This window comes from Microcebus murinus, chromosome 9 (assembly GCF_040939455.1).
Source record: "Microcebus murinus isolate Inina chromosome 9, M.murinus_Inina_mat1.0, whole genome shotgun sequence".
NCBI lineage: Eukaryota > Metazoa > Chordata > Mammalia > Primates > Cheirogaleidae > Microcebus > Microcebus murinus.
This window is the reverse complement of record NC_134112.1, coordinates 89,576,226-89,602,379: the sequence shown is the minus strand read 5'-3', so window position 1 is coordinate 89,602,379 and position 26,154 is coordinate 89,576,226. Positions and strand designations below refer to the sequence as shown.

General features: G+C 37.8%; 1 protein-coding gene across 11 annotated transcripts in view; it reads right to left on the bottom strand.

Annotated features, from left to right (window-relative positions):
* The window catches only part of LUC7L2 (LUC7 like 2, pre-mRNA splicing factor), a 56,071-nt gene extending 31,719 nt beyond the window's left edge, over positions 1–24,352 (bottom strand). The window contains exons 1-5 of one of the 11 annotated variants that reach the window (XM_012767981.3): positions 23,924–24,294; positions 20,801–21,077; positions 13,254–18,131; positions 10,406–10,476; positions 8,713–8,807 (exon numbers count right to left, since the gene is read on the bottom strand). In XM_012767981.3, coding sequence (XP_012623435.1) covers positions 8,713–8,807; positions 10,406–10,463 — 153 coding nt within the window. In that variant the 5' untranslated portion in view covers positions 10,464–10,476; positions 13,254–18,131; positions 20,801–21,077; positions 23,924–24,294. The other 10 variants (XM_076006644.1, XM_076006646.1, XM_076006645.1 and 7 more) reach the window with 10 other exon arrangements.
* Positions 24,353–26,154: the final 1,802 nt, after the last annotated feature.

The following is a 26,154-nucleotide window of genomic DNA, read 5'->3' as shown; positions in this document are numbered from 1 at the left end:
ATAATATATCTTCAAAATGTTCTTCTATATAGGTCACAGTCAAAACACTTATATGCTTATAAAAGTGTCCTTAACAAGAATCATAAAACTGGAAATGATTTTACTAAGCCATCCCCCCCCCCTTTTTTTTTTGAGACAGAATCTTGCTTTGTTGCCCAGGCTAGAGTGAGTGCCATGGCATCAGCCTAGCTCACAGCAACCTCAAACTCCTGGGCTCAAGCAATCCTCCTGCCTCAGCCTCCCGAGTAGCTGGGACTACAAGCATGTGCCACCATGCCCGGCTAATTTTTTCTATATTAGTTGGCCAATTAATTTCTTTCTATTTATAGTAGAGACGGGGTCTCGCTCTTGCTCAGACTGGTTTCAAACTCCTGACCTCGAGCAATCTGCCTGCCTCGGCCTCCCAGAGTGCTAGGATCCGGCCAACGAAGTCATTTTCATTTTGCCAGTCTACACAACAAGGTATAGAATTCATCACAGTTTAAAAAATATTTTCAATGACAGAAATATTCTATCTGTAATTATCTGTAACTTTGCTTGATATTTGTGGTTAATCACCTATATAATAAAAATATTTTTGTTTCAAGTTTTCATTCATTACCATGTGTTTGTTCTATTCTATTTAATGAGCTACATCCTCCAAATAATGTATTTATAACACCACACTACCTTTTTCAATGAATAGACTCAGAGAACACACTACTTTCCTAAGACTTGTTAAAATACAGTTTATGAAAAGATATATATTTCTAAAGAACATCTGGAGAGCTTGGGAAAAATACTAAGAGAATGAATTCTGGTTGATATTTTACTAAGCATTTGACACTCACTGTATAGAAAACCAAATGTGACAGTGAAATATATTAACACATCAACTGCCATGTGAGTTGTATTTAACTCATGCTAGTTTTGAGCCTGGGGCCTCATGAAGTATATGTAACTCACATGTCTCTTCACCTTGGGAGCTACGAGAACTATTTTTCAAATTGCGTATAACTCACGCACAGAAAACAAGAAAAAAGAGCAAACTTTTCATTAAGTTGGAAAGGATCATTTTGTTTTTGAAGTTTTATTCTATTTTCCTAGTAAAACATTGTGGCCACAAGGAAAAAAAATTTTTTTTCTAGTGTGGCAGTCAATGTGTTAAACACATAGTAGGACTATGAAAAACAATCTGCTCCAACAATGACTTATAGACCTCCCTGTTTAGGAATAACTGGTCTCTTTGCTACTTTCTATTTATACTGTCTCAAGAGTCAGATCTAAGATTTAAGATTTGCTTTTACAAAAAATGTGGGGGAGGCTGGGCACAGTGGTTCATGCCTGTAATCATAGCACTTTGAGAGGCTGACGCAGGAGGATAGCCTGAAGTCAGGAGTTCGATACCAGCCTGAGCAAGAGTGAGACCTCATCTCTACTAAAAATAAAAATATGAGCCAGATATTGTTGCTGCAGTCCCAGCTACTCGGGAGGCTGAAGCAGGAGGATCCCTTCAGCTCCAGGAGTTAGAGGCTGCTGTGAGCTAAGCTGATGCCACGGCACTCTAGCCCAGGCAAAAGAGTGAGGCTCTGTCTCAAGACAAAAACAAAAACAAAATGTGGGGGAGAGAACATAAGTGACTAAATAAAACAAGGTAGGCCATAAATAAACTATTTACTAAAGCTGGTTGATGGGTACATGAAAGTTCACTTTACAACTCTACTTTTTTATGTTTGAAATTTTTCATTACAGAAGTTAAAAAGATTCCTCCCTCAGACTGATTCAACAATAAAAGGTATAATTAATTTGCATTTGATTTATAAAACTGGACATCAACACTGTAGTCCATCATACCTACACTGATGTATATTTGTACTTAACCATTAATCTAATAGACAAAAGTGCTGACAAATCTCACCTAGAGACAAGGACTAAAAACCAGAACAAGATTCTAAAACATATGGTTTGTGGGTTGCCTTAAAAAAAATAAAGTCACCTCCATAAGCCTGAAGTATATTATTTTAAGTAGTATATAAAATGAAGATTGTAATATTATTCAGAATAGAGCCGGGCATGATGGCACGCATCTGTAGTCCCAGCTACTTGAGAGGCTGGAGTGGGAGGATTGCTTGAGCCCAGGAAGTCTCGCTTTGTTGCCCAGGCTAGAGTGAGTACCATGGCGTCAGCCTAGCTCCCAGCAACCTCAAACTCCTGGGCTCAAGCAATCCTGCTGCCTCAGCCTCCCGAGTAGCTGGGACTACAGGCATGTGCCACCATGCCTGGCTAATTTTTTCTGTATATTTTTAGTTGGCCAATTAATTTCTTTCTATTTTTAGTAGAGACGGGGTTTCACTCTTGCTCAGGCTGGTTTCGAACTCCTGAACTCAAGCAATCCGCCTGCCTTCGCCCCCCCCCCCCAGTGCTAGGATTACAGGCGTGAGCCACCGTGCCTGGCCTAAGATCCTGACTCTTAAAAAAAAGAAAAAAAAAAAAAGATTCAGAATGATAGAAAAGGGTTATCTACTTCCAAAGGGAGTAAGTACCCCAAGTTGGATAGTTCAGAGTATTCACATGCCTATTTGCTAACAATGCTCTAAACTATTTAAGACTTGGTTTTTAAGATTTGATAGTAAAATTTTGATTATTCACTGGGAAGCTTTAAATGTGCCTCTAACTTCTTAGGCATCAAATGCATTTTTGGTTTATACGGTGTCTAGAAATGTTGATTAAAGGACTGTATATATAACAGACTAAGAAAAATAAAATTAGCCGGGCATGGTGGCGCATGCCTATATTCCCAGCTACTCAGGAGGCTGAGACAGGAGGATTGCTTGAGCCCAGGAATTTGAGGTTGCTGTGAGCAAGGCTGATGCCACGGCACTCTAAACTAGGCAACAGAGTGAGACTCTGTCTAAAAACAAAAAAACAATTATTACCTTCTAAAACTCAAGGTTGGTTTTTCTACTTTTGGGTAGGTTCAATACGATACAATAATATACAATAATGAATGGACTCTGTTCTAGATGCTGGAGATATAACCTGAATGATACAATGTTCCTGCCCTTATGAAACTTACATTCTAGTGGCTGGTTGAGAAAATTTGGTACAGATCTACTTCTTAACACTTAATCTGCTTCTCCATATTTTCATCGCTCTTTCACTTACGTACTATCATAGAAACTCCAGCAGTCTTAAAGTTCAGGTTTGTATGTATTTAAGGAACTGATTTTAGACCAGGCCCTAAAAGAAGAGTCAGGGAAGCAATAAAGGACTTCCAATTAGTAAAAATTACACTTTGGACAAAACCCAGAACCTGCTGGGGCACCATAAAACTCAATCAGAATTTTTGACAACCAATACTCCCATTCAATCACTTCAAAAAGGCAAATAATCTTTTATTTTGATAATGATTTTAGCAAAGTCCCTAATCCTGTTGCTAAGTATTTTTCAAGATCAGTTCTTTGAAAATGTCCTCATTTTTGAGCAGCAGAGACGCTTTTAAATGAAATTTCATAGAAAATCCCTATATTTAACACATCAACTGCACACTATAAGAAACATTTTTTTTCCTTGGGGCCAGTGTTTTACTATGAAAACAGAATAAAAATCTAAAACAAAACAATCCTTTCTAATTTAATGAAAAACAGAATTTATTGACTCCCATTCATTTAATCATTTTTAGAATTAGCTTGTCTTAAGCTTCATCCATCTTGCCAAAAAAAAAAAAAAAGAATTAACTTGCCAATATTAATTGCAACAATAAGAACATCAACAAGATTTTTCATGGACCAAATGCAGGGTTTTGCTTCACGAGGCCCTGTGCTCAAAACTAGTGGGTTAAATACAACTCACATGGCAGTTAATGTGTTAAAATATACACAAGTGTAGCTGAAATAGGAGATGTTGGCCTAGTCCTTAGTATAAAGTCCTTAGTGCAAGAGATACTTCCAAGGATGTTTCAGAAACATCTCAAAGTCACTGTTATAAAAAACTAACACCACCACAAATTTTTTGTAAGTATTTAGATTTAAGTAAACATAAGATTCCTATATGGTATAGAACACTGATTTTTTTGATCGTGAGATATTTGACAAGCACAATTTCTCTAAGCCTTAATTTTTCTCATCTATAAAATGATGACTTTACATTAGAAGACATAAGGGCCTTTCAACACTAAAATTATATTATGATGGCAGCTATAATAAAATTAGTGGTAGTCATTTCTGAATTCTGGATAGGCATATTATGACAGTATACATTTCCATGTCTGCAGATTTTAATTTCAAGCTTACTACATCTTTGGCTTTAGATTTAATGCTTTAGATATATTAATACAATCATATACTTTTTCCCAAATCACAACTACTAGGAAAGATATTAAAAAGCACTTCAGGCCAGGCGTGGTGGCTCATGCGCCTGTAATCCTAGCACTTTGGGAAGCCGAGGCGGGCGGATTGCTCAAGGTCAGGAGTTCGAAACCAGCCTGAGCGAGACCCCATCTCTACCAAAAATAGAAATAAATTAATTGACCAACTAAAAATATATATACAAAAAATTAGCCGGGCATGGTGGCACATGCCTGTAGTCCCAGCTACTCGGGAGGCTGAGGCAGTAGGATCGCTGAGCCCCGGAGATTGAGGTTGCTGTGAGCCAGGCTAATGCCAAGGCACCCACTCTAGCCTGGGCAACAAAGTGAGACTCTGTCTCAAAAAAAAAAAAAAAAGCACTTCAGTATCTTTATCTTTCCTCAGGGAAGATATGCACCACAAACAACGTATTGGGGTTGGAAAAAATAACAAGTCAGCTTAGGTTTTTTTGTTTTGCTAAATCTGAAAGGGGATGTTGCTTACTGTGTGCACAATGAATAAAACAGGGAGAAACCAAGTCTGTCAAAAGGAGGAAAAGAGTGGGACTAGAATAAGAAAATATTCTAGATGAATAGGAAAATAATCCAAGTCTTTGAAGTATAGTAACTGCCTAAGCTATAAGAAATATCTATATTTCTTATAAAAATAATTAGCCAAAAATCTAATTATTTTGATTCTGTTCATCTTAAGCTAATTAAGAATTAGTTATGCCAGACTAACAAAGGTAAAATGCTACAGGAACATTTTTGAAATGAAAATGAAACTGAATTTCATTCAGTATGAAAGAAAGTCCATACTAAATGTGAATTATGAATACAAGTTTCAGAAATCACATTCTCCATCTCCAAGTGCTTGATATAAAGTCCAACCTCCTTATAATAAAAATAGCTAGGGAATACATTTCTGTATATCCTTTTATATTTACTTTTTTAAGAGATGGGGGTCTCAGTAAGTTGCCCAAGCTGGACTCAAACTCCTGAGCTCAAGCAATCCTCTAGCCTCAGTCTCCTGAGTAGCTGAGACTAGAGGCACAAGCTACCACACCAAGCTTCTATGTTATTCTTTTGCTAAATAATGTAGAGTATCGGTAAGTCATATTCTGCTAGGAAGTGACAGATCACACGAACAAGGTCAGGGAAACTAAAGGGCAACCTTCAGACATACAACAAAGAAAAAGTATTATAAAATTATCAGTTATAATTTAGTTATTTTCATTCTTCATGTAATATGTAAAAAGAAAAGAAACAGACATCTTCAACATAAAGAGCTGTCAACTATTAGACTATGTCCCAGAAAAGCATTTGTTCTATAGGGATTGGTTGCTAAAGAAGTCATAGCTCTGTAATTACAAACCATTTGTACATAGGGTGAACTGTTATAAACAGTGCTTTTTTCATGAGGAAATCACACAATGTATGGTTTCCAAATTTTTTTTTTTGTTTTTTTTTTTTTTGAGACAGTCTCGCTTTGTTGCCCAGGCTAGAGTGAGTGCCGTGGCGTCAGCCTAGCTCACAGCAACCTCAAACTCCTGGGCTCAAGCAATCCTGCTGCCTCAGCCTCCCGAGTAGCTGGGACTACAGGCATATGGCCACCATGCCTGGCTAATTTTTTCTATATATTTTTAGTTGGCCAATTAATTTCTTTCTATTTTTAGTAGAGACAGGGGTCTCAATCAGGCTCAGGCTGGTTTTGAACTCCTGACCTCGAGCAATCCGCCCGCCTCGGCCTCCCAGAGTGCTAGGATTACAGGCATGAGCCACCACGCCTGGCTGGTTTTCAAGTTCTTAAGGATACCACTCTGTGACAACTCTGGAGTCTCACAAAGTCCTTTAGCTAGTCCTTAAAAATCTGCTTAAATTCTGCAAGAGGTTCACAACTCAAAACTCTTTTTAAATTCTGCAAGAAGTTCACAACTTAATCTTATCTTTACATACAACAGTATCTTGTTAATTAGGCTGACAAACGGTAGAGATTTTTCTTCCAGAGTCTTTTCTGAAGGTGCCTTCGGAAGAGCTTGTCTTAACTGTTTTTTATGTAATTCACGATATCATCAATTTCAAACTTCATCATGTTCTGTACCATAAGAAAAATGCAACGAATTAAGACAATGTTTTTCTACCATAGATTCTTTTTCTTTTTTTTTTTTTTTGAGACAGAGTCTCACTCTGTTGCTTGGGCTAGAGTGCCGTGGCATCAGCCTAGCTCACAGCAACCTCAAACTCCTGAGCTCAAGCAATCCTTCTGCTTCAGCCTCCCGAATAGCTGGTACTACAGACATGCGCCACCATGCCCATCTAATTTTTTCTATATATTTTTAGTTGGCCAATTAATTTCTTTCTATTTTTAGTAGAGATGGGGTCTAGCTCTTGCTAAGGCTGGTCTCGAACTCCTGAGCTCCAATGATCCACCCACCTCGGCCTCCCAGAGTGCTAGGATTACAGGCGTGAGCCACTGCGCCCAACCTCTACCATAGATTTTAAGATGCACATTTCAGAGTTGTTAAAATTTGAAAGAAAAAAAAGTTTATCTTACAATCCATCGATAAGAATTTTAGAAGAAGGAAAGTCCCAGAGTTACTCATCTTTTTTATTTAAGATCATAAAAGATTAAATATTCCTTGCAAAGCAGAAAGCACGCTGGACAATCAGATCAGAAAATTTGAGTCTGAAGAATGGCAAAATGTTAATAATTTGTTAAAGCTGAGTGATAAGTATTAGGTCTATGACTGCTCGTGTTAGTATTCTATCTCTGCTTATATATGTTGGAAATTTTCTGCAATAAAAAACACTGCAAATATTTTTTAAAAATTAGAATTTGGTCTCAGTTTTAACAAAGCTCAGTGCTTTTGAGTAAGTCACTTAATAAAGCTAAATTCCAATGTGTAAACTGTTCAATAATATACCTCACAATTATTTTAAGAAATGAGCATAAATATGGTACAGACATTATGAAATGTGAACAACTGTGAAGTCTTATTTTTATTATTAATGCCATACCTGAAGAATATAACAAGTCAAAGTCTTGCTATGGCTGGTTTTAGAGTATTAAAAAATGAAATAAATAAAAAATAAATTTTGCCCTTTTGTTAATCTTGTTCTCAAAATTTATCTGAAATGATAATTTAACCATGAAATGACTTTAACTTAAATGTTATACAATAGTAAATGTGGAGAATCAAAGTATGCTACAATTACAGATTTTATAGATTTCAAATGCATTATAGCACAGTCTAAAATACTTCAATTATATAAACTTTAAAGAGTAGATATAAGGGAGCTTATCTGTTATATTATCTATCACACTCCTAATTCAAGTGCTCAGAAACTAGATTTCTTCTTGTGATAGTATCCTTTTTAAAAAAGGGCTCTTTTTTCCTTTTAACATAATATAGTTCAATTATCTTTCCTACTGGAAAAAGACATGTTTTCTATTGTACATGCTTTGATACATCTCTCTTCAGCATATGTCCTTAATTTAACTCTTCCAATCAAAAAAGAAACCATTGATTTAGGCATCTTTAACTAAGGAACTCATAGCTTCTGAAAAGGCAAGCCAGATATCTTTTCTTCATTTTAGTCATTTTTGGCAAATGAGAAATAAAACCAGCTCAAGGTTTAGCCCCTCTTAGCTCCCCATTACCATCAGATGCAACGAGAAGCTAATTGTGGTAATCATTTCACCCAAATCCAAAACTCAGGGAATCAAATCGTTTGTTCTGTTTAAATAGGTCCGTCACCACATGGTTTATTTTCCAAATTAAGATGATGATATTCTAAGATCAACCAACATCTCTGCAAACACAGAATCTCAATTGAGTTTTATGTTATTAGGAGTCAGCAATATGGATGAATTTTAAGTAATAACACTACTTTCAAATTAAGGTGGGTGTCCCCAAGTAAACTCATGTGAAAAAAAAAAAAAAAATTAAGGTGGGTGATTTATTAATATGTTTCCCCCCACTGACTCCTCAATATAAATGTTCACAAATCTTAATCAAAATGTATACTGGTCTGTACAAAAGTCTACTCTGTTTAACAGTAAAGGGAACTATTTTAAAAATCAATTATATTATTTCTCAACTAAAAGTGCAAATGTTGTATAACATCATAACTACCTCTGTATTCCAAATGCTTTTTTAAAAATTGCTCTGAAGAATGGAAAAAATATAAACATAAAAAAAAACATCAGCTACTTTTCTGAGGAAACCCATTACTGCAGATTTAAATCATCAAACCTGAATAAACAATAAGGAAAGCAACACAGTGTCAAAAAATTGTTAATAATTTGATAAAGAATTAAGAATTCATCAAGTAGTTCATTACTACAGCATACCAGTAATCAAACAATAAATTTAAAAACTACGTACAGTTCCAGAAAGGACATCATGGGGGCAACAGTTGAGAAGGTGACTCTTGCACACTCTGTCATCACTGAATTTGATTCGCTGGCGAGTAGTATCTCCTGTAATATAGAAAAGTTAATAACATTCAAGGTTAGACAACTGGAAAGTATTTATTTTCTGAGAGCCCTACTACCACTAGCTTTTTATGTGTGGCTATATACACACACATTTATAAATCAGCTCAAGAGGGATTAGTTTTTTATATAACATCCTATAGAAAAGCTATTTTAGAGAACATGCAGTTGCAGTAAGTATACTGCACATGTAATTCAAATAGTCAAAGTGGGAAAGCAATGCATTCTGTTAAATACAGTACTTCAGAAAAGCATAGGGTTTTAGAGCAGGAATGGACCTTAAAGATTATTGAGTCCAACTCCTTCATACTGCAGATGAGAAAACTAAGGCCCCAACAGGTTAAGCGACTTGCAGCAGACCCACTAGGAGAGTTTCTACTGGTATACAATGTTCCCTTCTTGATAAGCATTGATATATTTTGTAATTGTTTACAGTAATTGAAAACATAAAAAGTAATCTTGCAAACATTGCATACACACTGCGAATCCCCACTGAACCCCAGACGCCATTTCTTCCACTATTTTGTTCCAGCTGAAGTGTCTCCCTTTTTGCTGCTGGGAGGAGTTAGAGGGTAGAATAACGCGTTTAAGAGCGTACAAACCTGGAAGAAGGACTTACACACCAGTCAAACAAAGGCACATTGCCTAAATGAAATGTTAACTTTAATGCCTCCAAAGGTTCCATATCTCCAAGTTTTATGTATTCTGTGCTATATATATATTGCCAAACTGGGTACATTTAAATTGATTCTGTCTTCATATAACACAATACACCTCCTAAGCAACTGAAGCATCCAACTTGCTTATCAAATATGGCTATCTACTCAAAACTTTAAAGAGTCTAAGAAAAAGAAAAGTAACTAGAAATAATAACAAAATACTGATGTTAGTTACAATTTTTTTTGCTTAGAATCTCTTTGGAAAAACGAAAGAAAAACTCAAAAGACGTTTCCTCTTTCTATACAGAATAAGCCCTAAGAAATGTAGGTGTTTTATTTTAGCCTCAAATTGGTATCAATGATGAATGAAAACCTACTGGTGAATTACTGAAGCGAGAACTATTGGTACCAAAAGATATTGTAAATGCCTCTGTACTTCACATGATGCCTGCAGCACTCCAAAAACTTTCATCTAGGAAGTGATTCAATCATTTAAATTAATTTCTGTGTTTCCACATGTGAATAACAAAAAAGGTTAAAACTTTACCCCTTCATGTGGTCTTACATTGAAGAGTTTAACTTGAATTCAACTAAATAGTGTCATTTTTAGATGGGGTAAGATTTTGTTCAAATTGTTTTAACATGGTTAAAAAGATTTAAAGAAAATTCTAATTTGTAACCAGGGCATATGAAGTTTGAAGAACAGTAATTTACAGCTAAAATGATAGCTTCAGAGCAGTTCAACAATAGGTTTTCTAGAGGATAGTCTCTAGTAGGTTATTTTTGACACAATTTGGAATAATCCATTTAGTGTTCAGCCTGCTACTATAATAAAGGTTATTTTGATGGTCCTTTTTTGCTTTTAAACACAACTGCTTTTGTTCCACATTCATTAACACATCTGAAAAGTTAGTGATAACTCACGGCTCGGCGAATGCGGGGCCTTTCTGACACTCCCTTGCAGATTGAAGTAGGCAGGCATAGATACATTGAACCTTTACAAATAAAACAAGGGGCCAGATTGTTCAGTTTGTATAGAATAGACTCTGCCAGCAATTTCAATACAGCATCTAGAAGTACATGTTGACTGTAAAGATTCTTGTATATGAAAACAAAAGTGAACAAAATCAGGGTGTTTTATTTTCTAAAATACTGACTTAACAAGTGTAACCCCAGATAAGAATATGACTGACCATAGGTAAAGGTCCAAGGCTGGAGCTCTGGAAAGTAGTCCTTGGGCTAACTGGGGTTTTAAAAAAATGTCTCTTAAAACAAGTATATTTCAAGACTTTGGTGAGGGCCTCAAGCTCATGTTATAATGGTACTATGATAAGCTCACACCAGAATAGCAATGCCGTATTAGAAGCTTTTTGCTTCCTAGCATATAAGAAAAAAAATATTTGTTTTAAATCTGCATCCTAATTATGTTAGAAAATTTAAAAGATGACAAAATTTTAAAAGTTGGAAAAAAAAGAAAAAGAAGAAAAACCCTTACATATCTATTAATAGTAGCCTCCCTGCTACAAGTATTTAAGCTTTATGATAATGCAACAGTGTATCATTTCAGTGCTTTGTTAAACTAACCCCTCAGGCCTTCAAATAAAATCAAGATTCATGGAAGTTTTTTTACTGACCAAATCTTTCATCAAGACTAGTGACTGTTTTTGCTTAATATATCACATTAAATTTAAGGCATATGTGTCCTGAAGACTATCAGGTAAAATATGAACAATTCTAAATATAAACATATAAAACCAGCAAGTATTCCTGGTGACTTTTAAAAAAATTTTTATGGATACATAATAGTTGTATATATTTTCCCTCCTGAGCTTTTAAAAAAAGAATCAGTTTCTATAAATGCCAAAAAGTATTTTAAAATAACTCCTCACTGCAAATGAATGGGTGTTCCATAAATACTTGATAACTGTAGCAAACACTGCAACTACAGCTATCAACTATCAGCTATTATAGCAATCTTAAAACAATAAAATAATAAAATCCCTAGTAATTTGAGATATACAAATACTCTGAGAGGGAATAACAACTAAGTATCTGTTTATTGATATTTTTAAACTTCTACTTAAGGGACTTTATTTTTTAAGGTTGACATTGTAGAACAATTTGGCTACATAACATGCAGTATTTAATAAATTTATTTGGGCTTATCCCATGAAAGTGCAATTTTGCTAAAGCAACAAAGAATTTTAAAATAAAAATACTGGTAATTTTGGTTTCTGTCAAGATATCTGACCCAAACCATGTTTTTCAAAAGAAAGTAGGTAAAACAGTGCCTATATGAAAAAAAAAAAAATCACAAATAGGGAATTCGAACCAATCTCCTTATAATTATTTTATGAGTTCAATGTACTTTACCTTTGGGTTTTGTGGGCACTCATATAAAAATAACCTAAATTATGGGGAAAAAATTTGCCCTGTTACAACACTGTATTTAAATCACAGACTCAAACCTATCAGTGACTATATCCTCTGTACTAGGCAATGGAGTTGCAAAGAGGCATATAAGTAAGACAAGCTCTCTACCCTCAAAAAGCCCACAATTTTGCTAAGGAAATAAGTCATATAAATGAGTAAATATTAATACAAGATAACATGATCCAAGTGCCAAATGGGGTTTCAATTAGGTAGTACTTCAGGAATTCTAAGACTAGAATGACCACCAAGACTGGAAAGGTTGGGAAAGGCTTCATGCAATAAGTAGAAGCCAAAATTTAAAGGAAAGAAAGAACTTAGACCAAAGGAAAGTAGAAAAAAGAGCATTCCAAACTGAATAAAGCTTAAAGAGGCAGGAAGGTTTAGGGAACAGTAAGTAAACCATATTTGGCTTTGGCAAATGGCTTCATGTAAGGGAATAGCAAAGTTGGGGCCAGAACAACATATTTTGGGTAAAATTTGATTTCTTTTTTTTTCATTTTTTAATCTAGATTTCTAGTGTATAGACAAAGTAAAAAAAAAAAATTAAAATAATGAAGTAGAGATTAGACCAAGTGATTTCAGTCAACAAAAATGTCATACCTGTGAAAACATGGAGGTCTCTCTACCTTACAACCTCCACAATAGTTAATTAAGCTTTGCATAACAACTACATAGTCAAGTTTTTAGAATTAGAAACTTGATTTAGAACTTTGGCAGGTTAAGTATTTTTCATTTTAAGCATCAAATTTTCTATTAGTATTTCCTACCAAACAACTATCTTCAAGGTAACAACTCTCTTACCTCCCTCTTTTGTTCAACCCTTTCATGAGTTTCATGAATTATAACATTTATTTGGGAACATCTGAGTCACAGGTAAACAATAAAAACTAGGATGCATACTATTCCTGTCTAGTTCCTTCACCAATGGTAACAGAGCCTAAGGTGGTACTGAGGTAGTCAGTTTCACTCAGGGAATATGGACAGGTCATTTTAAAAAGAGGGCTCCTGTCCAAACTGTACTCAAATACTGCTATTCTCAAAAACCCCTTCAATCTGTTAGGAGGGAAAAATAAGCCCATTGTAATTCCAACACTGCCATTTTATGGTCCTACCTTTTTCTGAAAGTGATTTAAACTTAAATTTTAGTAGTAACAGTTAAAACCTTAGCCTAGGTGGTATCTGACATCATTTTATTAATATATATGGTGCATGCTATTTTCCCAATATACACCCCTCCCCCACCAGTGCTACCCACCCTCTCCCTCCCATACAAACAAGAAATCAAATCAACTTTCATAGATTTAGTTGCTATTTTAAAAACATCAAAATTTTACTTTACCCATTCTCTCCGATGCTCCCTGTATTTTTTTAAGCTGTGAGTGGATGACCATGCTATGTGATCAACAACTGTGAAGGCTAAGCAAAAGTGAACTGAGTTTAGTATTGTAATTTCAAAAGAACCTTCAAGTTTGTAATATTTGACATATTTAATGGTATGCAGAATCCTATTTTACTGCATATTATCAGGCATTAATGGCAAGCAATTTACAAAAACAATCAGTATTTCTTTTGTACAGAATTAGCTTAGAGCTTAGCTTAGGGAAAACAAAGAGGGAGGAGAAAATGCAACAGCACACAAAGCAATGGAAGCATCCCCATGTCTATAAATGGGGGAAGGGGAGGGGAAGCCCTCCCATATTCTCCAGTGTAACAATCAAAACCCTCCCCACAGGTACAGTTGTTAGGGCCCATGTGTCACAGGTGGCTTGAGACAGGGCAGGCCCCTTCCCTTTGAAAGATCCATTAACACTTCAGTGAAAGGAAAGCTAGATTTAGTGAGGTATAGAACTGAAAGCTTAAAATGTCTTGTTTCCCTGATCCCTTGAATCCTCAAAGGCAGAAAAAAACGTTCCTCCCTCTTTTTCCCTCCAATTTCCTCCCTCCACTTGTTCCAACATAAGCTACCAAGTCCACATAATAATGTGAAAACTGTATAAAGACCCATGGGCAATTTCTAGTCTAGTCCAGGGCAGAACGAGACCTTAAGAAATGCACAAGTAAAATCTGTGTCTTCATGTGGAACCAAGGTAAAGGCAAACAGATGACTACAGCTGCACAGTAACTACTATACTGAGGAACCAATCTGATAATTTTTACACCCTCCTCAAACTTTCCCACCAACTATACTAACTTCTCCCACCTACCTTTGTTGTTCCTTCAGAAGTCATCTTAAAATCCACCTATACAAACCCTTTAGTGATCAACCTTTAAAAAAAAAACTTATTACTCCTCCGCTCTATGTTCCCTTGTTTATAGATACACTCCATTTAACCTACTGTATATTTAAGCAGTTCAAAGTACAGGGTTCATTTTATAAAAAGATTCACCACCAAGTTTTAACATAATATGACTATAGATGCTTTGAAAACATTTAATATGACTTGATATATGTTAAACTTTTGGGGCATATATTTATTACGTAAGAAAAGAGTGCTACACCAAAGATGGCAATGGGGGGAAAATTACGGCAGTCTGACATATGTGTCAAGTCGTTTCTTTCTGATAGAACTTATAAAGTCGCACTGAGGAGTAGTAGTAGTTTCCCTTCCTCCAGAAAATGCAAACATATGGCACTACACAGTTCAGAAAGGCCATCCCTTGTGATCCTTTGGTTCACATGGCCCTATAAGTTTATAATTACAAATAGGTACCAATATCACTCCCACCAATACTCCCCATGACAAGCCCAAAATTTTAAAAACACAATGCCCACTGTATAAGACATTTCCAGAAAAAGTTCATTCTTGTTGGATATGATCAAAGATTACTGCTTTTAAAATTCTGAAAATCTAGCCCACTAGTCTGTGAAAATCCATATAACAACATTATAAAGAATGAGACTGGGAATCAATCTTGGGAGTAGCGAAAAAAGCCTTTAGGGTCTTTAAGAGCTGAGAATGGTGATGATGGAAATGTGAGAACAGAAATACTAGAGTAGCTACATTCCAAGGGCTCTATTCCACTCCATGTCCCAACCTATATCTTCTCTCCTTATACAAGCAAAGAGTCTTAGCAGCTGGCAGGGATGAATGACATATTACATTTCTGGCGGTACCTACTTTAGAAAATCTATTAACATATTATTTCAGAACATCTGAGTGACAGGTAGTTTTCTCTTCTTGGACTTAAGAGAGACTTAGAAAAACCTGAATAAATAGTCACTTTAAAATTAAGTTCTATGAGCCCAGGATTTCAAGGTTGCAATGAGCTGTAATCAATTGCACCACTGCCCTCCACCCTGGGCGATAGAGTGGGACTCTATCTCAAATAAAAATTTTTAAATGAAAAAAAAAAATCCTAAAGTGAGTTATACAGAATGTGTTTTAAGATATATGTCATAAAGGACGTGCACGATGGCTCGCACCTGTAATCCTAGCACTTTGGGAAGCCAAAGTGGGAGGATTGCTTGAGGCCAGGAGTTTCAGATAGCCTGAGCAACATAGAGCCCCCCTCAAAACAAACAAATGAAAGATATATGTCATAAAAAGTTGCAGTCTGCTAAATTACATATTTTGATACTTACTTGCAGAGCTGCTATTTTGATATAGTAACACTTGCACACTGGATATCTGGTACCTTCTATCATCCACAACTTTCTATACACAAAATTAGAAGTAATGAAAGCTACCTTTGGCTATGAAGAAACAGCTGAAAAGAATCAAAGAAAAAGTGACTGGTTGATTTATCTATCAAAAAAGACAGTTCTCATCCACTGGGTAAAAGCTATAGGAGCCAACTAGAGCCACCCCTCAAATCTGAAACCAACAAAGGAAAGAAATAAAAAGGAAAAAGAAATGAGAATATTAAAGGACAGAGGTGACAGACAACCAACCCAATGATAAAGGAAGGAAATTAAAATGAAAAACAGATTACCATGAAGGAGACGTGAGCCTTAAAACTACTGAAACAACACTGCAGAAATACTGTGTAACACTGAATATACACCTAATTCACAGCAAGCCTCTCGGAAAAGGACTGAGACCATGAAAAAGAACACATGGGACTTTATTTGCAATGCCTTATTTACTTTTTAAAATTTGACAGAAATGTACAAAATAACATTTGTTTATTCACATAGGTGTTTGTCCTTTATACTTTTTAAAACACTTTTTCAAAATCAGTATCACAGAATGTATCACTTAAAAATAAACGTAACTATTAATGTGTAAATCTTCACTCCCCATTAGATTTTTGGTCCCTCTAGGATTATTTTAGCACAGAGTCAAAAGACAACAGAAGCAAATATGTTTACAATCTCTAAGAAAAGGAAAGAAAGAAATAACTAAAGCAGCTCAGCAACCTGGGGATACTAAGGGAAAGTAAGATTCAACTGTTATCAACAATGACTATACCCTAAAGCACATCTACTAATAAATAAACAGAACACCATGTATAGGGAAGTATTCCCTCTAATTTAATTCCCTCTAGGAGGCAAATTAAATCATAAATCATATAACACAGGAATTTCCCAATACAAATACATAGCTTCTAGACTCTGAGGTAAATCAACTGCTATTCCTAGCAAGCATGCCCTGCTCTGTTCCCGTATGATGCAGAATCATAGCCACTTCCCCCAGAATTTCTATTCCAGGCTTCTCTTTGATAACCAGCTTTTCCCACAGACAGGCAACTTTTCACATTCCCCTTGTGAAATCAGCTGGTGAAATTCTGCAGAACTGCTGATCCATGGACCAAAACTCTAAAGCAGAGGTGAGAAATTGACCTGCTCTAAAGCAGGTAATTTCACCCTGTAGGTCTAGATGGGCCTCTCTAGGGATCTCCTACATCTCACTGTGTCACTGGCTTGTATTTCTGGCCAGTCATTTCTGTTTATAGGCTTGGGTATATACAGTTTAATCAGCTTTCCTTTCACATGAATACTACCTAGAACAGTATTTTCCAAAGTATGAGATTTGCATAATAGATGATTGTAGGTGTTACATGATTTTACTAACATGGAATTTTACAGTTATCCACACACTTTTTTTTTTTTTTAAGAAGCAGGGTCTCTCTGTCACCCAGGCTCAAGTACACTGGCATGATTGTAGTTCACTGCAGCCTCGAACCCCCGAGCTCAAGCAATCCTCCTGCCTCAGCCTCCCATTAGCTGGGACTACAGGCACACACTACCACACCCGGCCAACATGACATTTTTAACAACATTCAGTCACTTAGTAAGAAAGTTATTTATCATGATTAAGTCAGGAAAAAAGGGCCATTTGGCAATAGTATATTTAATACATGTCATAAGTTCTAATTTTTAGCACAGGGAACCCTAGATGACAATAGGGTCTAATTATAGCTTTATAATACACCGTTTTATTTGTATTTATTTTTATGGTGATACAAACTTTTAAAACTCAACTTAAATTTTTAGAAAGTTAGTAGAAATAAAGAAAAATATTAAATAAACAGAAAACAGTAAAAAAAAATTACAGGCAATATATGTGATGAACATTTAGAAAACATTTATCTAGGACAAGGTTTCTCGAACTTTTAATGTCCATCAGAATCACCTGGAAGGCATCTTAAACACAGATTGTTGGGGCCCAATCCCCTGAATTTGCATTTCTAACAAGTTCCCAAGTAATGCTGAGGCTGCTGGTATGAGGACCACACCTCTGAGAATCACTTACCTAAAACAAGTGATCACTTTTTCATAAACTGCCAGATAGTAAATCTTTGGTTTGTGGGACATATAACTCTGTCGTAACTATTCAACTCTGCTGTTTAAAGGCAAAGCAGCCATAGGCAGTATGTATACAAGTGGACATGTTTGTGTTCCAATAAAACTTTATTTACAAAAAGCAGGAGGCCATGGTGCCAGACCCTGATCTAAAACATCCCCTCAAGTAACTAAAAAGGATATACTGTGTAAACTAATAGTAGGGCAGAATACAGAACAAAACAGCCAGGTGTTCTATACCTATTATCCAATAAATATCCACAATCTCTTCAACTGAAAAGCAAAGCTTTAGAAAGTTTAATTCTAATGGAGAAAACTGGGGTCTGCAGAAATCTGAGGTCTCAAGAAGAGGAAAAAAAAAGCTATTTACCATATTCAGGAGACATGACAAAAGATTCATCAAGGGCAGCTGGTTAAATTCTTTTCATGTTGAGTCAAGTAGGTCAAACATCTGTAGTACGTGGTTCACAACTACATTAGAACATATGGGTCAATACTGAGTGAGTGGTTTTTGGAGAGAAGTTTTAAAGATTCTTTTTTCTGGCCCATGTTAAATAGCAAAACATGACATTTATTCACTTGACTGAACTACGTGTTACTTTCTGATGGCTTGGACTTCTTAAAGTCAGAAGTTATATAATTCAAACAAAAATGAAGCTGTAGACAATTTCAGAGTTTTTACAAACTACTTCTTTCTATAGCCTCAATAATCTTACAAAATTGATTAATTGTTCTATTGCAGCCTTGCTTTCCTATATCCACCCTAGCAGCTGCTAGTGCTTGAGAATTTAAACCGAAAAGAAACAATTGCTTTTCTGCAGGTTACTAAAGCCACAAGATTCCCATCAGAAACTTACCCTCTTTCACTCCCTCATTCCTTCCAGCAAGATGTTCCAACTTCCTTCATCTTCTTAGTCTACAAGTTCTTAGTAGACTGATTAAGCTGGGTAGAATTGTTTGTTTCCTCAAGAACTACATATACTAACAGCATTGGGCTTTAAGCATTCAGTCCATTTCAAGCACCTTTCTGGAATTCCATTTTTGAGGAGAATCTTCCTCATCTATCTAGTCTCGCCGACACTTACTGACCTTCGGTTTTAAGCCATCACCCCACTGCTTCCCTGAACTCTCAGCAACTTCAAGCTTTAATGCTTGTATGAACTACCTGTTACTGAACACTATCTGACTCACTAAACCTGACCTTGACCCATGACACCTAATTGCCTTTAAATCCCTATTACCCATCTTGAATGTGCAGCTCACCACCATTTTATCCTATGACATCACCCTACCTAAACTAAAAGCTACTACTTTCTCCTTAGAGAGCTAATGTAGAGATAGACAAAATGATTTTCCTATGGTTTCGATTTATTATTTTTCACCTGAGGTAAAAGAATGTCTCAGAAGCATCAGATTACTTGAGGAGAGCTAAACAACCACAGAGAATCCAGGGATAATTTATGCAGGGTTATATGAGGTGATACTTTTTATTGTTTTCTAGGCTGCTCTGTAGAAATATTATTCAGAGTTCAAAACGCAAAATGAGGACCAAACATAGTGGCTTACACCTGCAATCCCAGCACTTTGGGAGGCCAAGGCAGGAGGACTGCTTGAGCCCAGGAGTTAAAGACCAGCCTGAGCAACATAGCTAGACCCCATCTCTCTAACAACAACAACAAAAAAACTACAAAATGAGGAAAACTTTTTTTTTTTTTAACTGATTCACTAAGCAGGTGCTAACAGAGCTTTCAGTGTTTTGGACATGCCTGGAACACTGATAAAATCAAAGTTACTAAAACTGAAGAAACTACTGTTTAACCTAACATTTGCTAAAATTTCTCATAATGTTAAAAAATCTCCAAGCTCTAGACTAAGATATACCCCATTATCATTTCAAAAACATGAGCTTGTACATTAAAGGCTCCGCCTCCTTCAATAAAAATGAATGCTCCAAGTGGAATTAAAGAACTGACCAAGAAATGAATATGGTTCATTATGTTAATGAGAGAAAATTCAAAGAAAATGCTTTTAATGTTGATGACAAGTCAAGGAACATAGATTACAGTAAAGATGATTTTATAAAGAAAATCCACTAAAGAAACTACTACTTCCATCTTTAATACAGTAATTTTGCAGAAAGGCAGCAATGTCATACTGTCCTACCACTAAACTTATATTAGAAACAGGTAAATGACTTTCTGAACTGTATTTTCCTGCATATCTCCCAGGACGAGTATCCTTTCAATTTTACATCCCATAAACTATAACTACTGCACAATATAACTGATCAGCAGAAATATTATAAATAACATACTCTTATTAACTGAGGAAGCACACCATACAGTTAGAAAGATTACTATCAAAAATAGTTAAAATTATCTGAAAGATTTAGCTTGCCCAAAACATTTCTTAACCACCATGGACAACGAAGATGCTATAAAATTCTATTCTATATGTTACATTCTTAGCCTACTGATTGTTTGAGGGCAGGCTGCCATTCCTGGCCTGTTTTAACCTGTCAGAGATGGTCTCTGTTCCCATTTAAAGGTATAAGTAATTAAGAGATATGGAACCCTCAGAATTACCTTTTGTAACTTCCCTAGTTTCTAAACTTAGGATGTAATCTAAATCCACACCCTCAATTTTATTCAATTCCTATCTCTTACACCTTCCAGGCCTTCCTGGGATCAGGGTCAGAGACTTATTACAACAAAACAGTATGTGTTGGGAAAAGGGCTTTAGCTAAGGGACACTCTTGCAATTAATCCAGCACAGCAAAAATGACTACAGTCTGTGTGTGGGCATTGGGTTCCTCTGTCACATAGGACAATTCTCAAACTGTTTCTTGAATTTGCCTGTGTAGCTCCTCCTTGCTTTCAAATGAAATATGTTCAGGAAAAACAAATTATCCCTCTCCCCTCTATTAACGCTAAAAACCAAAACAGAAAGGTATTTATAAAACATAATGAATCATAAACTTGAGATAAAGATACTAGTGATTAATATCTACTTATAGTTCTTCCTTTCTAAAAAAAAAAAACTTAAATCAACATTTTTTTAGTATAACATAGGAAATTATTTGGTTTCCCATATAACAAATTATAGACTTAACTTGAGGCAAAAAAGGTTAAGTGACTTACCCAAGTTTATAATTAGAGGTACAGCTGGGGCTAGAAACCAGGTCTCCTGAGTCTCAGCCCAGTGCTCTTTTCCTTAGCCCATGATGCCTTATCAGAAAAATCCAAATACAGTCAGACCCCCAGTTATATGGGTATGAGTTACACTGATTCACATATACAAACTTTATATAGTGTGACCAATGTTTCAACTCACGCGGTACCCTGCTTCCATTTATGCAGTATGCCAGGCATCGGCACGATTTTCAGTGGCACACAGGCGGTTGCCACCACCAGGGCCCTAGGCAAAATTGCAAAGAAGGCAAAGTTTGTCTTTGGCCCTCCCACCTCCCTTATGCAATCCTCTCCCACCTCCTGGTCATCCCCTACCCAGCCTCCCAGCACCATCATGCTGCCCTCTGGTTGTCCAAAGCCCCCCACTTCCACCACTCACCCAGGACTGTCCTCTCTTCAAGTGCCCAGTGATCCAAAGTTACCTCTCCATTTCCCTACTACCAAAATTCCTATTTCTAAGGATTCCAGTGAAGTTTAGGTAATCTAAATAATTAACTGATTTAAGTAATTCAAGATAAGGTATTTTAACTAACAGACTTAAATCTCCAAGGAGTTTTAAAACGAACTTATTAAAAACTCTGTTGGGAAGAGGAAGGGGAGAGCAGTATTTTCCCAGAGCACCAGGACTCTTGTGCCACTTCAGATTCCTTTAGAGACAGGACACTAGGGATTGAGGGTCACTGCCACCTTGAGAACCATTACCCAAAAAGAGTGTGGTTACTTTATAGTTTAGTTAGTCTATGGGTTTTTTTAAAAAGGACAGAGCTGCCTTAAATACCCTCCCACCTACCTTTTCCACCTTTCTCCCTCCTCCTGGATCCCCATTTCCACCTCTTAGTGCCAAAGACACCCAACAGCATTCCCGTAAGCTGTTCATGTGTCCAATACAAGACTTCCCATTATAAGGTTTCAAATTACATGGTGTTATTCAGGGGTGTATCCATGTTCCCCTATCCCTGGATAACTTGAAGTTGACTGTATGCTAAAAAAGAACAATCCTAATTATTTAAAGGTCCTGAATCATAAAATGAAATATGTAAACTCATTAAATATCTGGTAAGAAGGAAAAGAATGTGCTGATTCTTATCTTTCATATATAAAATAACAAATTTGGAAATCTAAAAAAACATTCTTTTCCTTGAAAGTAGTATCCTTCTTACTTCTGACACCAATACAACAGTGAAAATCTAGTCATTTCAACTAAATAATATCATGGACTCCTAATTATGAGTTCATTCATAAATCCTCTAAGTATGAAGGCAAAAAAATCCAGTAACAGATACATTTAAAAAAATATACAAAGCAGAGTGGATTTTAAGAAATCCATATTTCTGCTGACTACACACACAGAAATATATATAAATATTTTGAATTTAGCTTTGCATTACTAGACGGGCTGCTTAGTTCAGAAACTTATCAGGTAATGGTTACCTTGGTCCAACTACCCTCCCAGTAAAATGAGAAAATCCAATCCACACAGAAGATCACCAAAAATGGTATCCATCAGGGATTAAATGGATCATGTAAAGTAAGCCTTAAATAATTTCTATAATTTTATTACAAAGATTATTCTGTTAGCTAAAATCTGATGAAGCATGTTCCCAATACCTTCTCTCATGTTTGAAAAGGAGCAATGTTAAGACGTGCTGCAGTTATAAAGTAACCATTGTTATCTAAACATGAGAAACGATAACCATTAAATTTTTCTAGTGGCATTTTAAGCTAATGTAGACTTTCAAGGGTTTACACGCAAATAAAACTCATTTCCTTCCCAATCTTTCCCTCCTCGCCACAAAACCACGAGTAGATTTGCCATCTACAACCATCTGTCTATATGTTCTATGAAGAAAAGTTCCCCATGTGAGTTTTTACTAAAACTCAACTGTGAACACTGAAAAGCCATTCTAAATATTCATTGCTAAAAAAGATTTGAATGCAACAGTTTTCCTTAATCTACTCACATATTTTGCTGCAAAGCACTCAAGTAAATTTTAAGAGCAATTGTTACAAATTTAAAATGTGTCTTTTCTCTTCAATCAAGCAATTTTAATAACTTGCCAGGAAAGCATTTCAGTGGCCAAGAAACTATATGCGTAAACAAGCAACATATAAAAACTAGCAAGGACTCTTGCATTGTGTTTGAAGTACTAAACTAGACCTTTCTTCCATATTTGCATGGATTTGAGTTGAATTTGAAAGAGTACATTATTGTCATCACCAAAAGAGCAAAAAGTATTTCATCACTTAGAAATTCTCTCTGTAACAAAAGGATAATCCAGCACTTAGTGTCTTTCTATACAGAGTCTAACCTCAGTGCCTAAAAAGACTTTTGTTTCCTTCAATTCTACTTCATTGGGCACCAAATTTTCAAATGGTTCTATTTGGGGCACATGCAAGATTTATCAATATTTACTGAACAAAGCCTCTATTAAATTGTTTAACAAAATGGAGGTCTCTCAGAAAAACAGGTCATTAACCTTTTTCTTTTCACAAAATGGGGCCAAACACACTCACTTCAAGAAACCATGGTTTGGGTCAGATTTTCCATAAAAATGGTTGTTTCTGTGGGGCTCGATGGTGCATCTCTGGGACTGGGTTAGGAGTAAAGATTTCCTCCAGACCCAAGAAGAGGAAGGGGGGGAGCTTCTCTCCGGATATTCTAGAGGACGGCGGCGAGAAATGATCCCAAAGCTCTGGGTTAAGGAATCAGATCAGGGGGCGGAGGCTTTAGCGGTCCACAGGTACCTAATCAGCAACAAAACGGGCCTCCAGACTACGCAACAGCGACTCTTCGGCCCCAGCCAAGTCAACATTAAAAGCACAAACTCTCCTTTCTGCCTCCAGGCCCTGCCTCACCCCATTGGCAGCAGTTCCCGCCAATCCGCACTGTCACCGCCCCCAAAGCCTGCCTGCCAAGCCCTGATTGGATGGGGCGGGGGCCGGGGACCTCGTGTTACCAATCTGGGAGCCCCTTACTCAAGCCACAATCGCGCGCCCAGGTGCGCCCGCGGACCCCCTTCCCTTCTCAGTGCTCATCCCCTCCCCCACCCCCAGGCCCCGGCAGAGACTTACCGTCCCGGGAGGTGCCCATCAGCTGGTCCAGCATCGCGCGCATCTGGGCCTGCGCCGACATGGCGGCGGCGTAGCGGGCGGACGGCGGGGGTGGGGCGCAGACCGGGCCCTTCTGGGCGGGGGATGAGGGAAAAGGGTGGGGGAAGGTGCGATGCTGTCTCGGTGGCCGCCGCCGCCTCGAGACGTGAGGAAAAGGAGCCGGAGGGGTTGCTGGAGAGTCCGGGCTGCGCTCCTCACGACGACGTGTACGTGGAAGGCAACAGCCCCCGAAAGCGACCCTCGTGCCCTCACTCTCCGCCCAGTTCCCGGGACAGAAGCGACACGGGCTAAACAAGCTCTCGCCTCCTACACCGCCACCCGCCAGAAGCCGTCAACCCCCCCCTCCAAGCTCTGACGCCGCTCGCCGCCACCGTCGCCGCGACGGGAGCGCGCACGCTCCTCGCGCTTAGTCGTTTTCCGCGGGGGCTCCTCCAACTGGCGTCCAACTGTATTCGCTCCGCCCGCCCCGCCCGAGAGGAGTTCCACCCTAACGGCTCTCGGGCGCGTGCACGCGGGCGTCTCCCGCCCCTTTCCTCCCAGATCTCGCGAGACTCTGATTGCTTAACCGACTGTGGAGCCTGACCTGGCTGAGGCGCCAAACCTCGGGCTCCCGGCTGTAGGTTGGTTAGGCCCACGCGGCACGCCGTGCTGGGGAGCCAGACCCCAATTAGCAAAAAGTGCCGGAGAGTTAGCCCGAGCCGAAAGTAAGTAGAGACCGTGCCCGTTGTCAGTTCGACTGAGGTTAGCAGTCTTAGTAGCTAATATGGGCCTATCCCTGACGAATGTTCACCGCCCAATAATTGTGGTTTCAGGGGCCCACCCAGAATCGTGTAGACGCCACCTTTTCCTCGGTGCTGCCTCGCCCTCCGCAGGAGGGGCCGGAGTGCTGACGTATGGGCCATGCTCCTGCATCTGTGCTTCCTGGCCTTTAAGGCTCCCGAAGTGGGATATGTCAAGTTCAGGAAATAATACCTGAAATCTGTACACTAGGAAACAGGCTCTCCACTCCATTCGGATTAATCATTACCATAGCGAGAAGCTGTTAGTCTAAATTTGAAACTATAAAATTGAGCAGTGTTTGAGAAATTGTAGAGATAAGTATCAGCAGCTCTGACCACGGGAAAGCCCAGGGGTTCCTTAGCTTGCCATAGCCTTGGATTCAAAACCTAGGTGGAGCAGGGCACAGTTGCTCACCCTGTAATCCTGGCACTCTGGGAGGCCTGGGGTTCCAGACTAGCCTGAGCAATATGGTGTAGACCTCTTCTCTACTAAAAATAGAAAAATTAGCCGGGCGCGGTGGTACCGGCCTGTAGTCCCAGCTACTCGGGAGGCTGAGGCAGGAGGATCCCTTGAAACGAGTTGGAGCCTGCAATTAGCTATGACTGGGCCACTGCACTCCAGCCTGGGCGAAAGAGTTAGACCCTGTCTCAAAAATTATTAAATAAACAGAAAAAACAAAACCTTTGTTGGCCAATTACTAACTGTGGGATCTTCAGCAATTTATTTCTTAATCGTGCATGCCTAAAGAAGATAACCATGCATCCCTTAGAGTTGTGAGGACAGAATGAGCTATCAGAAAATAACTAGTCCAGAGTCTTTCCTTGGTGTTTTTAAAAACTTTTCTGGTAAAATATTAATTCCTTAAGATGAGACATGGGCACTTGCAAGATACTTTGAAAGGGAATAATGGTAGAAATTTTTGTTTCACTAAAATTATATGTGCATTGCCTTGGAACTTCTAATTTATTAGCAAGATCAATAAAAAATTAACATGAAATAGCAAGCATAGCCCCAAGATTCCCTTAAATGCATATTGGGCCAATAAAAATTTTAGAATCACATTTTCTTTAGTAATTGACAAAATAGTTTCCCTGAAGTTACTCAAACAAGGCCTGGCCAGGTGGCTCACATCCTTAATCCTAAACACTCTGGGGGTGGATCGCTTCAAGACCAGCCTGAGTTAACAGTGAGACCTGTGTGTACTAAAAATAGAAAAAATTAGCCAGCCCACTAAAAATAGAAACAAAAAATTAGCCAGGTGTAGTAGCAAGTGCCTGTAGTCCCAGCTATTCGGGAGGCTGAGGCAAGAGAATTGATTGAGCCTAGGAGTTTGAGGTTGCTGTGAGCTAAGCTGATGCCATGGCACTCTAGCCTAGGCAACAGAGCGAGACTCTGTCTCAAAAAAAATTCCA